Genomic DNA, 15,717 nt, shown 5'->3' on the forward strand with positions numbered 1-15,717 from the left:
CTCCATAAGGAGATATCGTATTGACACAGGCATATTTATAGAAGAACTCAAGGAAGGTTTTGGACACATAATTAAAAGTCAGCTTTACTTTAAAATTACATCAATTTACAAAACAAGTGGGAAATGACATTTAAATTTTTTTAAGAATGATATATATATATTTTTTTACACATATCTAAAAGTGCATTTCCTAAATGTATAACACTTACTGAGGGTACCCCCAAAACCATAGCCACCTTCTTTGAGCAGGTCCCCTGGAGACTAGTTGACTGTGAAGATGGCTTCCCCTGGGTTTGGCTAGGGCTAAACAGCAACTTCTGCCAATGTGACATTAAAGGGGTTGTCTGAAATTTTGATATTGATAGCCAATCCTGATACATGAAAATATCAGATGGGTGGTGGTCCGACAGCTGTTTAAAGAGGCTAGTGATGTCACTTTCCTTGGTCACATGGCCTAGGTGCAGTTCAGTCTCATTCAAGTGAATAGGGCGGAGCTGCAATAGCAAACACAACCACTATACAATGAACAGCGCTGTGCTTGGCAAGCTGCGAGAAGGCGATGACGTTCACTAGAGTGTGCAGCCTCCTCAAACAGCTGAACGGCGAGGGTGCCAGATGTTGGACCCCCACCGATCTGATATTGATGACCTATCCTCTGGATAGGTCATCCATATAAAAAAATCTGGAAAACCCCTTTAAGATCCTAAATGAAACAAGGATGCCTAAAAATAAAAATCAAGAACAAGGATGCAATCGTCGTGTGAATGCACCCCAATAGTGGAGGTTCCAATAGCCACTAGCCTCCCCCACCCCACCACTGTTCCTAAAAGGAGCATCAAAATTCTAATTCTAGAGATTCATTAAAAATATAAAATTGAATGTACATAATTTTTCTACATCGGACTCTTACCACATGATAATTAAAGAGGACCCGTGTTCTCTTCTCACATATCTATTTTAGCAAATACTAAAATAAAGTTACATTAAAACAATTCTGGTCCTTCTGATCCCAGATCTCTACTGGGTCTTTTCTAGGTTATTCCGCCTGGAAACATATGGGTAAATTGACAACTGAGTCTTACAATTTAATTTGCCAGTGGGGTGTGCCTCTATAAAGTCTGACACGGCTAGCGGGGACTGGACAGTGTCAGCGTGCACAGGGACATGGCCCAATGACCAGCAGTATGGTAAGGGCCGGCTGGCAATTTATTCATAGATTTGCAAGAGGAATAACAGAGAACTGAATGACACATTGCAGCAGTCTAAGAAAAGATGTTATTTCAGAGGAAATACACATATATACTAAAACATATGTCAGGAGAGCTGAGCAGTCCTCTTTACGAATAGATATCGTGGTTTAAAAAATTATTGACGCCTTATGAAAAATTTCAGATACTGCACAATTTTCAGATTTCAATCTTGTACACATTATTCTGATATATTAAAGGCACATTTGGGCGAATTTTGTGTTAAAGCTTGGGCTATCTAAAGCTAAAAGATTAAAGGGGGTTGTCCTAAATTCTGATACTGAGGACCTATCCTCAGGTTAGCAGGGTCCTAATCACGATTCAGCTCTTTGGAGAGACCGTTGCGCTCTTTTTAGGCCAGTGATGTCATGTTCATTGGAGACACGGCCAAGTGAACAGGGCTGAGCTGCAATACGAAGCATATCCGCTATCCAATGCGTGGTGCTACGCTTGGTAAGCTACAAAGAGGCCAATGGCGCTCACCAGAGTGCAGCAGCCTCCTCAAACAGTTGATCAACATCAGAATCTTTGGAAACCCCCTTTAAAATATTTAGTCCTGACTCCCAGGACAGCTTCCGCTTTCTATGGACCCCACAGGCAGTACTGGAAGAACTACGTGAGAAATGCGGCTCCACACTCCGCTCAGTTTGTCAACGTCCATCTCATTGTGTGCGCTGACTTCTGAACTCGCAAACCGTGCCCAAAGAAGGTCCTTCACTTTCTCTTCCACGTCTGTCAATGAAAGATCCGTCTCTAGCGACTCTTCATTCAGGAGGACCGTGAGCACTAGGGCCACTTTTTTGAAGGCTGCATTTTCATGATCACAGTATTTATAGAGGATGAGTAAGGAGCCGGAGGGTAACATTTCCAAACGGTGCAAAACTGCTGCCCGACTATTAGACTGAAATCCTGAACTGAGCTGATCATCTATCTGCATTTTGCCGGTGGCACTATCATACTTGGACATAGATGGTCCATCAACCATCAATGATCTGGCGCGGAGGGAGTCGGCATAGGACTTTGCTAGACGTTTGCTCATACAACGTAAAGTCTGCTCTCCATCCTGGGCTGCGGTGAGCATTAGTATCAAAGGTGCGCTTGGATCAGACGTGTTGAGGTGCATCTGCAGTAGCTTTTCACTTCTAAACCACAAACCTTCATACTGTCCTGGGAAATCCTTCTTGAGACTTGCAAATTCTTTAAAAAAAATGTTGAGCACAGACTCATGGTCGACTGGAGGTTTTTCTTTTGAGGAGAGGAAAGTATGTACTAAAGCCACAGCCAGGGTCAAAACTATAAAACCACCTAAACAGAGGGGAGAAGATAATATATTTTAATGTGACCAGAAGAACACGTACAGGATGCAGAATGGCAACGTCTCAGTGTGAGAAAAGCCCAAAATGGTGTACACCGGGGCTTTCCAAAAAAAAAATATTAGACCCCCCATTTCTTCACAATTAAACGTGCAAAGTTAAAAAAAATAAAAATAAAATGTACCCGTCACAAGCGCTCCAGGTCTAGTGCCAAGCTACCTTCTCTTCTGCCTCCAGTCCTGCTGGACCAGAAGTGTGATGTGTCGTCTAAATACACGTCACAACGGCCGGCCAATCAATGGCAGCAGTCACATGCCATGCCTAAACACATCATTGCTGAGACCAATGACTGACTGCAGTGGTGACATGCATGTAGATGGCACATCACACTTCTGGTCCAGTGAGAACAGGAAGCGGAGGAGAAGGGAGCTCAGAGGGTCTTGACAGGCGAAACTTTTCTTTTCAATTTTGCACCCTTTCCAGCCATCCCAGAGAACCCTTTTAGAGGAGTTGTCTCACCCCACACATACCCTAATGTGGTAGCAGTTGCAGCTATCAACTCCTTGCTGTGGGATCAGTTGTCAACACCCCAGCAAAGAGCCGACTATGGCAGGAGAAGCCAGGGCCAGCTGGACATTTAAAGGGGTTGTCCCACAAAAAATATTCTACAGTTTTTAAACCAGCCCCTGGATCTAAATACTTTTGTATTTGGATGTAATTAACCACTTCAGCCCCCCTAGCTTAAACCCCCTTAATGACCAGACCACTTTTTACAATTCTGCACTACACTACTTTCACCGTTTATTGCTCGGTCATACAACTTACCACCCAAATGAATTTTACCTCCTTTTCTTCTCACTAATAGAGCTTTCATTTGATGGTATTTCATTGCTGCTGACATTTTTACTTTTTGTTATTAAATCGAAATTTACCGAAATTTTTGCAAAAAAAAAAAGACATTTCTATATAAAATTCTCTAAATTTATTGTTCTACATGTCTTTGATAAAAAAAAATGCAATAAGTGTATATTTATTGGTTTAGGTAAAAGTTATAGCGTTTACAAACTATGGTCCAAAAATGTGAATTTCCGCTTTTTGAAGCAGCTCTGACTTTCTGAGCACCTGTCATGTTTCCTGAGGTTCTACAATGCCCAGACAGTAAAAACACCCCACAAATGACCCCATTTCGGAAAGTAGACACCCTAAGGTATTCGCTGATGGGCATAGTGAGTTCATAGAACTTTTTATTTTTTGTCACAAGTTAACGGAAAATGATTATTTTTTTTTTGTGTGGAATATGAGACTTTGTAAGAAAAAAATAAATAAAATATATAACATTTCCGCTAACTTGTGCCAAAAAAAAATAAAAAATCTATGAACTCGCCATGCCCCTCAAAAGTGATCTTTTTATAGCGCCGCAGCGATTTTACGGTGTTTTTGCAGTGATCAGAAAAAAAAAAAATTCTGTCACTGCAGTGGGGCGGACTGAACGCAAGTGTGCGCACAAGATCAGGCCTGATCGGGCGAATACTGCGTTTTTTTGTAGAGCCTATAGAACATGTCCTTTTCTTGTCCACAATTGCGGACAAGAAAAGGCATTTTCTATATAGTTCTGGCAATGTGCGGATCTGCAAAATGCGGAAAGTACATTGCCGGTGTCCGTGTTTTGCGGATCCGTGGTGTCCGTGTTCTGCGGATCCGCGAAACACATACGGACGTCTGAATGGAGCCTTACAGGGGGGTGATCAGGGAGTCTATATGGGGTGATCAGGGGTTAATAAGTGACAGGGGGGGGGGGGGGGTGGAGTGTAGTGGTGTTTGGTGCTACTTTACAGAGCTGCCTGCAAAAGGATCCAAGCAAAAGGGACCACCAGAGGACCAGGTATATTAGACGCTGTTATCAAAACAGCGTCTAATATACCTTTAAGGGGTTAAAAAAAATAAAAATAATCGGTTCTACAGCCTGCCACTGGCAGATCCACTCGTTTACCTGCAGTTCCTGTGAACGCACGCGCCTGTTCACAGGAAATCTCACCTCTCGCAAGATGATGCGTCGGCGCCTCTAGGAGGAATGAATCAGCCGCCTCCGGAACGCGATCCTGCGTTAGGCGGTCCGGAGGCGGTTAAACATTTAGTATAGCCACTGAGTTATAAAATAAAATGTATCTGTATAGCGTCACCTGCTGTTAGTTTTTTTTTTTTTCCTATTTCTTTGTCCTACTTACTGAGATGGCCGCACATGCTCAGTTTCATCCTTCTCAGCCTCCTGAGTTGTGATAGGGAGAGCTACAGAAGAAAGACACCCCCCTGAGAAAAGAAACTCCCCTTTAGCTGTCAGCTTGATATAAATCTAGCAGAGCAATGAATGGGAAGATCTCTGGAACCATGTGAGGTGCATGTGGTTCCAGCTTTGTTAGAAAGAGCTCATCATGGACTATATGATGCCTGATTTTTTTTATTTTATTTTTTTACATTAATCATGGGATAACCCCTTTAATGGAAGGTGTATTGTTCTATTGATCTAAATGGCCTCCTATGTCATACTGCTTGTTAGATGTCCACTCTGGATTATAGAGGGGGGAGTCCTACCTCTATAAGTCCTAAAAGGACATACGGACAAGGGCTGTCCCTGTAAATTGTAAAGGCTTATTACTTTTTTCTTTGCACAATATTTTTGGGTGTAATAAATTATCATAAATTGTGACCATTTTCACCAAGCATGGACTGGGAACTTAAAGTGGCCCTGGGGGAAAAAAAAATAAAAATAAACTAAAAAAGGCCCCATGCTGTAGGCGGGTCCAAACTGATAGAAGACTAGGCAATAAAAGTAGGCGGCACCAGCAATACTGTAGTGCAGCACAAAATACTACCCCCGCAGAACCAAATACCACAGTGCAGCACAAAATACTGCTGCCTGCGGACAGCGATCCAGCTGAACTCAGGAGGGCAACCGCGGCTGACAGTCAAGTCCATAAGTAACTGATGCTCCTAGCATTAACTACTACAGAGATCATTCTGTATCCAGCTGGCGGCCATGACTCCAGCAGCCCCAGGGCATCGGCCCACCGAGAAATTTCTCTGTAGGGTCTATGGCCAGTGTGCCCCTGTTTTTCACAGTCAATCATCAAATGTTTTATAGTGTTATGTAACATTTCTTACCGATCAGCCAACGATATCTTGTAGGGAGTTTGCCTGTTTGAGACTCATCATTTGTGTCCAGAGGTCTTTGTCTCATTCCATCTGGGTTAACCTTTAAAAATGCTTGCTCAACAGTGGGGTATTTCTGTGACTCTGGGTCTATAATGCCTCCCAGTGACTCCGGCCCACCAGCAGACTTGTATTTAGTGCTTGCTCTGGAATCTTTACCTGTGACTTGCACTTGAGACTTTCTTTCTTGTGACTGCAGCTCAGACTTGTCTGTGACGTCCATCTGAAACTCTAGTTTGCCAGTTGGTGATTTGCGGTGATCAGTATGGGCAAACCGTCTTTGCCTCAACTCATCCGCGTTAAACTTTACAGGTTTTTGCTCTACAGTGGTGCATTTCTGTGACTCTTGTTTGCTTGGACACTTGCTTTCCTGCAACTCTGCACCAGCAGACATGACTGTAATGCTTGCACATAACTCTTGCGCAACAGACTTTTCTGTGGTGCCTATCTGGCACTCTGGCACACTTAAAGATTTGTCTTCAGCATTCATCTGTGGCTTTACCTCTCCAAAAGGCTTGTCCATGACAATGTTTTGTGACATTTCCTCACCAGAGGACTCATCTGTGTTACTCACATGTGATTCTTCCTTGATAGAAGGCTTATCAGTGTTGTTCAAGTGTGACTTTTCCTTGCAAGGCAAATCTGGTGTGGTTGCTGGAGACTGTAGATCACCAGAGTTGTCTGTGGTACTTGTTGGTAGCACTTCCTCACCAGAGGACTCATCTGTGTTACTCACATGTGATTCTTCCTTGATAGAAGGCTTATCAGTGTTGTTCAAGTGTGACTTTTCCTTGCAAGGCAAATCTGGTGTGGTTGCTGGAGACTGTAGATCACCAGAGTTGTCTGTGGTACTTGTTGGTAGCACTTCCTCACCAGAGGACTCATCTGTGTTACTCACATGTGATTCTTCCTTGATAGAAGGCTTATCAGTGTTGTTCAAGTGTGACTTTTCCTTGCAAGGCAAATCTGGTGTGGTTGCTGGAGACTGTAGATCACCAGAGTTGTCTGTGGTACTTGTTGGTAGCACTTCCTCACCAGAGGACTCATCTGTGTTACTCACATGTGATTCTTCCTTGATAGAAGGCTTATCAGTGTTGTTCAAGTGTGACTTTTCCTTGCAAGGCAAATCTGGTGTGGTTGCTGGAGACTGTAGATCACCAGAGTTGTCTGTGGTACTTGTTGGTAGCACTTCCTCACCAGAGGACTCATCTGTGTTACTCACATGTGATTCTTCCTTGATAGAAGGCTTATCAGTGTTGTTCAAGTGTGACTTTTCCTTGCAAGGCAAATCTGGTGTGGTTGCTGGAGACTGTAGATCACCAGAGTTGTCTGTGGTACTTGTTGGTAGCACTTCCTCACCAGAGGACTCATCTGTGTTACTCACATGTGATTCTTCCTTGATAGAAGGCTTATCAGTGTTGTTCAAGTGTGACTTTTCCTTGCAAGACAAGTCTGGTTTGGTTTCTTGAGACTGTAGATCACCAGAGTTGTCTGTCGTATATATCTGTGACTCCTGCTCTCCAGATTTACCCATGATGCCCACCGGTGTTTCTGGCTCACCTAAAGAGGTGACTGTGGCATTCACATGTGGCTCATCTTCTCCAAATGCCTTGACTGTGGTGTCCTCTTGTGAGTTTTCCTCTTCCGGACATTGGTTTGTAGTGCTAGCATGTGACCCTGGATCACCAGAAGACATGTCTTTCTTGTGCACCAGTGTCTTTTCCTCTCTAGAAGACTTGTCTTCTGTGCTCATCTGTGGCTCTGGCTCATCTAAAGAATTGTTTGAAGCCTCCATTTGTGACATTTCTTCACCAAAAGACTTAGATATTTGACTGCAGTGGTTATGTCCTAGAACCTGATGTGATATGCTGCACGAGGATCCAGAAAACAGATGTGCTATTTTTTTTTATGAAGTATATCCTTTCTGCATGGTTCTCTGATTCATTATAGTTTCTTGTTCACTGGATTGTATTCTGGGGGAACGAGAGCAATAAATATATATTATAATAAAACTGGCGTGAGAAAACAGTATTTGATAGGCTGACAATTTTGCAAGTGTTCCCGCCTACAAAGAAGGCAGAGGTCTAATTATTATCGCGGGTACACTTCAACTGTAAGGAAAAAACGAGATTTTTGTGAAACTCACCTGTAAAATCTCTTTCTCGCGGGGTTCATTGGGGGACACAGGACCGTGGGTATAGCTTGCTGCTGCCACTAGGAGGCGACACTAGGCTGAAAAGTGATAACTCCTCCCCTGCAGGCTATACCCCCTCCAGCCTGGAGAGAGCATATCAGTTTGTGCCCAAGCAATAGGAGTAGGAGAAAATAACCATACGGTAAACAACCAACAACTGACCAACGCCAGTCGGATCAAACCAGAACTGGGGCCATACTGGCTCCACAACCGCCAACAATCACAGCAAAATAAATTACTGGGTGGGAGCTGTGTCCCCCAATGAACCCCGCGAGAAAGAGATTTTACAGGTGAGTTTCACAAAAATCTCGTTTTCTCGCTGGTATCATTGGGGGACACAGGACCGTGGGACGTCCTAAAGCAGTCCACGGGGAGGGAACAAATCACATGCCCATGGAGAAAAAACGCCCTCGAGGATGCGTAACTCACTGCCGCCTGCAAGAATTTGCTTTCTGGAACAGTATCCGCCGGTGCCTAGGAAGGCACCCGGTAAGACTTGACGAACGTGTGCCCGGAAGACCAAGATACTGCCTTCCACACTGGAAGCTAGTGCATGAAGGAGATAGACCCGAGAAGCGCCGACCGCTGGTCGGGTGGGCCAAGATTCAGCTGGGCGTTGCCTACCCGAGGGCGGAATGTCCGAGCAACTGTTGAACAGATCTATCTGAAAAACATCCTTTGGAGGCCATCCCTTGACAAGGACCCCAGGATAAGAATTGGTAGAAGTCCGTAGGGCTGTAAGCGCTAGACAAGGACAAGCAAGCTCAGAGGCCAAATCACATGGCTGATGGAGAGCTCGGTCCGTGTACTACTAGGGAGAAAGAAGAGAAAACCCATGTCTGAGGCGTGGAAAAGCGACCACCTTCTGCGAAAAAAGAGGATCCTGGACGGAACACTGCCCTGTGTTCATACTCAAAGAAAAAAGTACGTACAAGAAGGCGTATCAATTCAGAGAAAAAAATAAAAATTAAAAATAACGCCAAACAGCTGGCTCCTGGCCGCAGCTGTGGAGGCAGAACTAAAAAGGCCAAGTCCGTAGGATTCACCTCTGGTCCAGAGAACGCCCCCTAGGGAGCGGAATATTGGAGACCAACGCCCTTATAGCCATAGAGGCTGGTGGTGAGATTTCTAGTGAGAGAAGCTGCCTGAGAATCACTATGAAAAACGCCTGAGCCAGGCGTGCCCCACTGCAGGCCAAAGTATCAATACCACACAGGAAAAGTAAAGTAAAGCCAATGTGAGCACCGCCAGTGATGGGAAGCCCCGTCAGTAACCATATTTCAACAAAGCGGCAACGCTGCCTGGAAGGGCAGATGAGTGGAACAAAGATGAGAGAAATACTCTTGCCGGGTGAAGTTCGACTACGACGTCAAACGCCTTCGCCATACCAGAGGAACCCTGGGCCCGTGAAAAAAATAGAGATGGGCTTCCAGAGTCGTACAACCCATGGCAACTGGTCAGCTAGACAGGAGGATAAGGAGATCAGTTATCCACCATGAGGGGAGACCGGAAAGGAAACGTGTGATCCGTACCAGGGACGAAACCCCTACTAGCGGGGGGACGTCGTAACAGACACCCGCCCTACCCGTCTTGGGAAAGCTCCCAGTCCACCCCTGGAATGAGCAGTGAAAGAACAACCACCATTGGCTTGAGGTGATATCACTGACATCTGAAGAGAGGTAGCACCAATGGCGTTACGGTATGACTACTAGAATCCAGGTCCCGCTTGGAACGGCAATCTAGTGTTGACGAGTGCCGTAGGGACTGATCTACCCAGTAGAAAGCACTCAAGAGGTAGGTGCTGATCAGCCATGGTAACTACACCATCGCCACACCCGAGCCGACGACAGAAGGACAATAGTTAATAATAATGAAGAAAGACCGGCACTCACTGTAGTCTTCAACCAAAGATGATGTCTTTATTGGTCACATACAATACTCTGACGCTTTTCGGCTCACATCAAGAGCCTTTCTCAAACATATGGATATGGATTGGATGTGGCAGAAGGACAACAGTTGTCAGAGCCACGGACCCTTATTGGTAGTAAACCAGAAAGAGGCCAGAACTAAAGCCCATTCCCATGTGAGACTGGAGTTCTACAGCATCTAGTGGTGATGCGATACTCCGCCTGAAGGGCAGGCCCTACAAGGGAAGCCCCAAGAGTAATGCTCACGCCATACTCCAGCCGAGGAGTAGGCCACACCGTAGAGGTCACCGATTCTCGTGTTAGAGGAATCCGTTGCCTGACGAAAGAACTGTGCAGAAGGAACCTCAGCATGTAGTGGTGACTCAAACACCCCTCGTGCAGTAGGGGCTACCGCATGCTCCACCAGCGTGGACATGAGGGGAAGGCCTGAGGACATCCAGTAGAAGTTCTGGTATCAAGCTGGCCCAGTTAGTAGAGCTAACCTTAAACCCTCCACCTGACAAGGGCACTGAACAGGAGCAACTGCCGAATTAGTACCAGGGTAGAACCCCTACCTGAGGGGGGCTGTCTCGCTACAGCGATTAGGAGCATCTAGCCCTAGCGTGAAGACTACCCTGCGAAGGAGAAGCCGTTTGAACGGTGGAGGCTCATGGGAATGGAGAGTCTCTAGGACACATAAGGCTGGGTGACTCCCCTGAGAACACAAAGGCCGACATTCTTGTGTCTCCAATAAGTGCATGAAGAAAAGAGGGATACAATATGGGAGTATCCATAGTATCCAGTGGCAGTATCCATATGCCACTAAATGGAGAATATCAGGCACCAGCGGTACCGACTGTTGCCACAGGCCACCTGTGAAGGAAACCAAGGCATCTAGAGTCGTGGCGTAGCTGAAATACAGCATGCAAAGATGCATAGTGATTCCCCCGTTACTGGATCGTTCGTAGAGGGTAATGCCATAGAAAGTATGTGATGGCAAATAGGAGATAGATAGCAACCAACGGAAGCGCAAACCCCCGGTTAGGGAAGGGGGTAGCGTGATAGTCAGAACCGCAATCTACGGAAGTGTAAGTACCCACTCAATAGAGGGGGAAAAATCTACGGCAAGCACTGCGCTCAGTGGCAGTGCAAACGCTTTACCTATGATCGGGAGTAACATATCCAGTAAGTACTGTAACCCGAGGTAGAGCCAACACATCACCCATCGAAGGGGGTAACGCACCTAGCAGGCACTTGCATATGACGAGTTCTGTACTCTGTGGGAAGTGCCATCATCCCACCCCAGAAAGGGTGTAATGCGTACGTAAACACTGCGACAGCAGTGAGAATGCCATAATGCCACCTATACAAAAGGTTAATGTATGCTGACGATACTGAGCCCAGTGGAACTTCAATTCCGCCACTCACAGAACGAGGGGCACCTATGGCTGGCATTGAGACCAATGCTAGTGAGGTCAGTCCACCTCAGGAAGAGGGTAAAACCCAAATTAAGCACTGTATCTAGTAGAAGTGTAAATAGTGCCTAAGGAAGGGGTTAATGCATACACCAGACCGGTTAGCACGGACGTAATCTAGGAAAAATAATCCGGATTCATGTCAGAGTCCGAATAACTGTCCTGCTTCGGCCCGCTCGTGCGCAGTTCCACCTCTCAGCCTCTAGCCCATGGCTGTTGTAGGCTGTGGCGGTGTTGATATAAGAACCAAACTACCCCGGAGGTGGAATGGAACTAAAGGTCTGCTTACGGATTGCGCAGACGGTGCTCTATTAACCAACGACCCAGGAGGGTGGATTGGGAACTTCCAGAGGTCCTCCGCTGAGTTGCGCAGGAGGAGAAACTCAAACAGACGCCCCCGGGGGGTGGATGGGAAGTTTCAGTTGTCCTCAAGTGGATTTGCGCAGTTGGATATTTGCGCAGTTTTAGCACCATTAACCTCAGAGGGCGGATTGGGAACCTCCAGATGTACCCCACTGGATTTATGCAGTTGGAGCATTAACAACCAAACGGCCCAGAAGGCGGATTGGGGACCCTTCGGGTGTACTCCACTGGATTTACATAGTTGGAGCATTATCAACCAAACGGCCCAGAGGGCGGAATGGGAATCCCTCAGATGTACTCCACTGGATTTGCGCAGTTGGAGCATAATCAACCAAACGGCCTCAGAGGGCGGATTGGGATCTTCCAGATGTACCCCACTGGGTTTATGCAGTTGGAACAGCATCAACCAAACGGCCCGGAGGGCGGAATGGGAATCCCTCAGATGTACTCCACTGGATTTGCGCAGTTGGAGCATAATCAACCAAACAGCCTCAGAGGGCGGATTTGGATCCTCCAGATGTACCCCACTGGATTTATGCAGTTGGAGAATTATCAACCAAACGGCCCGGAGGGCGGATTGGGATCCCTCAGATGCACTCCATTGGATCTTGTGGGCTGAGGTGGGCAGGATCTGTATGCGCATAAATGTATTTATTATAAAAAAAAAATTTTTTATTTTTTTTGGTGAGGACCTAGCCTGATATGGAGAGGGGTTCAGGAAGGGCTGTATACTGCCATATTAAGGCACATTTTGCCTGCAGATATAAACCTATAGTAAACAGGGGCCTGAAATGAGGGAGGAAGTTCCGGCCTAGAAGGCCGCAAAGCCGGAGACTAAATTAACGCGCCGGCCGACCGGAACTCACCGCTAGTCAGCACAGAGCGTACCTGGACCGATGTCCGGAATGCGGTCGCCTGTGTCCTCTGACTGCGTAAGCCCGTCGGAGGAGTAAATAGCGTGGCCGGAGGGTAAAGAAAGAAATTAAAATGATAGGCCCGAAAAAAGCCGGGGCCTAGATTTTTCGGCGTTCGGCCGAGTAGGGGATCCGTACTGCCTGCTCTCCCGGGACGGCTTGGCGGGCTCCTGAAAAGCCCACCCGGTCGGTCGGAGAGCGGGGGGACCGGAATAGGGCGCAGAAGGCGCCTGCTTGCAGAACGGGAAGGGGTGAATAAGGTGCCGCCGCCATGGAATCGGATTAACCCTTCCACTGAGGTGAGCTGGGCGGGTGGAGGATTCGTTACCCCCTCAAGAAGGGGCCATGTGAGGGGGACAGGGAGGGACAGTAAAACTCACCTGTCTTCATCTGTGTTCTTCAGCCTTATTCTTGTACCAGCAGGGCCACCCCACGACCACTGGCACCAGGGGTCCATGTAGAGAAGGGCTGGAGAGGAGGTGGCCCTCTCGCTGGCGGGAAGCAGGGGAGCGAGGCTGCCCTGGTCCGCTTTGTCTTCTTGGGGGAGGCAGGGTGGTGGAACAGGCAACACCGGCCAGCCTCCCAGGGAGACAGAGACGCATGCGAATCTGTGCCCCTTAACCTAAACATAAAATAAAAACAAATTGTAAAAGAGCCACCCTGCTAAGCAGGGAGGTCTGCCTCCTACGACACTAAGCTAAAAACTGATATGCTCTCTCCAGGCTGGAGGGGGTATAGCCTGCAGGGGAGGAGTTATCACTTTTCAGCCTAGTGTCGCCTCCGAGTGGCAGCAGCAAGCTATACCCACGGTCCTGTGTCCCCCAATGATACCAGCGAGAAAAATAAATTAAAAAAATCCATGAATTCACATTGTATGATTTTTAAATCATTAATTTGCATTAAGTTGCAAGAACTAAGTATTTGATCACCTACCAACCAGCAAGAATTTTGGCTCTCACAGACCTGTTAGTTTTTCTTTAAGAATCGTTAATTTCTAACGATAATTTGTTTTCCCTTAGTCCTAACAGCAGCACAGACGGGTTAACTGCAACCTGTGGACTGGTAGGACCGGCGGAATTTTTAATAAGCCCAAGAACCAATAATAAAGTTCCCACTCCCTCAAAAAGAGGGAACTACCCCCAGCCACCGTGTTTTCAGCAAGCATACGTACTTAGGGTGGGAAATTTGTGTGCTGCTGTTAGGACTAAGGGAAAACAAATTATCGTTAGAAATTAACGATTCCCTTACGTCCTACCACCAGCACAGACGGGGAGATAACAAGAAGAACCCCTAGGGAGGGCCTTCCTGCCTGGCAGAATTAAGAATGGTCTGCCCAAAGGCCGAAAACTCCGCAAACTTAGCACCAACTCTGTAGTGCGAGATAAAGGCCGATTCGGAGCTCCAAGAAGCCGATTTGCAGATTAACTCTAAGGGAAGCTGATTTCTTTCTGCCACCGAGGTTGAAACGGCCCTAGTAGAATGGGCCTTAACAAACTCTGGGGGGTCCAGAGATTGAGACAGAAAGGACTCCCTAATGGCTTCTCTGATCCAGCGACTAATGGAAACCTTAGACGCTTTGCGGCCTTTAGATTTACCGGCGAACCTATCCACATAGGTCTGGAGGCATCTCGATATGTCCAGAGGATGTCTGACAGGAACATCGGAGGAGGCGGAAGAAAATAAAACTGGTAAAGAAATTACCTGGTTAACATTCTGAAAAAAGATAACACCTTAGGTCTGAAGTAGGGTAGGAATCTTAGGAGGACCCGGTCCTGCAAAAAGGGGATATATGGATGCAGAGCCGAGAAGGCTTGTAACTCCGAAACCCTTTTAGCTGAAGTCACAGCTAGCAGAAAAACTGTTTTTAAGGTGACAAACTTGAACCCGACCTCCTCCAATAGCTCAAAGGGAGGAGATGCTAACCCATTGAGCACTACTGAAAGAGCCCACTGAGGAATGGGTCTCAGTATTGTAGGCTTCAATCTCTCGGCTCATTTAAGGAAGCGTTTGATGAGCGGATCCCAAGAATATGGCTTGTTTAGACAGGCTGAGATGGCAAAAACCTGCACCTTCAAAGTGGCCGGAGCAAAGCCCTTGTCTAGTCCATCTTGAAGGAACTGTAGTATGGCGGAAAGGGGCGGATCTGCAGACGCCACCTGGTTGGAATCACACCAAGAGGTGAAGATTCTCATCACTCTGGAGTAGGCCTTCTTAGTGGATTCCGCTCTTGAATGTGATAACGTTCTCAGGACCGCCTCAGAGAGCCCTTCTACTCTGGGAAGGGACTGATCAACCTCCAGGCTGTCAGGTTGAATCTGGGCAGAGATGTGTGTTCCACGACACCAGGGTCTGCTCCGGGGGGAGACTCCAGTATTGTCCCCGACTCATCTAAATGAGCTGGGTAAACCAGGATCTCTTGGGCCAGAACGGAATGATGGCCATTACCGAGGCCCGATCCCGACGGATCTTCATCAATACCCTTGGTATCATGGAAAAGGGAGGGAAGATGTAAGCCAGCCTGAACCTCCACGGTATCGACAGAGCATCTATCGCCAGGGGGTTGTCCTCCCTGTATAGAGAGCAGAACCTCTGTACCTTGGCGTTGAACCTGGTTGCCATGAGATCCACCTCCGGTAATCCCCATCTGAGGACCATCTGCTTGAAGATCTCCGGATGCAGAGAACACTCCATGGTCAGTAATCCGCGACTTAAATGATCTGCAATCATGTTGAGGGACCCTCGAATGTGGGTGGCAGATAGATGGGATAGGTTCAACTCTGCCCACCGTAGAATTACCCCGATCTCTAATAGAAGGGGTAGGGATCTCGTACCCCCGTTTGTTTATGTAAAGAACTGCAGTCATATTGTCTGACTGTACTTTCACCGCTTTGCCCCAGGTCTGAGGGGCGAAGTGAAGGAGGGCTAGCCGGATAGCTCGCATCTCTTGGAGATTGGAGGAGAGACGCCGCTCCATGGGAGACCAAAGTTCCCCAAACTGTGGAACCGTCTAGATGAGCACCACCAGCCTACTAGGGACGCGTCTGTAGTCAATATGAGCCAAGATGGTTGGGTCATGAAATTCCCTGAGATGGTAGTT

The 15,717-nt window shown here is 47.0% G+C and overlaps 1 protein-coding gene across 7 annotated transcripts in view; it reads right to left on the bottom strand.

Annotated features, from left to right (window-relative positions):
* Positions 1-736: 736 nt before the first annotated feature.
* Positions 737-15,717, bottom strand: part of TOR1AIP2 (torsin 1A interacting protein 2) — a 28,781-nt gene continuing 13,800 nt past the window's right edge. For 6 of the 7 annotated variants that reach the window (XM_040408125.1, XM_040408123.1, XM_040408121.1 and 3 more), the window contains 2 exons: positions 5,720-7,740; positions 737-2,552 (listed from right to left, as the gene is read on the bottom strand). In XM_040408125.1, the coding sequence (XP_040264059.1) occupies positions 1,798-2,552; positions 5,720-7,571 (2,607 nt within the window). In that variant the 5' untranslated portion in view covers positions 7,572-7,740 and the 3' untranslated portion in view covers positions 737-1,797. The remainder of the gene's footprint in view (positions 2,553-5,719; positions 7,741-15,717) is intronic. The other variant, XM_040408127.1, reaches the window with a different exon arrangement.

This window comes from Bufo bufo, chromosome 9, assembly GCF_905171765.1.
Source record: "Bufo bufo chromosome 9, aBufBuf1.1, whole genome shotgun sequence".
NCBI lineage: Eukaryota > Metazoa > Chordata > Amphibia > Anura > Bufonidae > Bufo > Bufo bufo.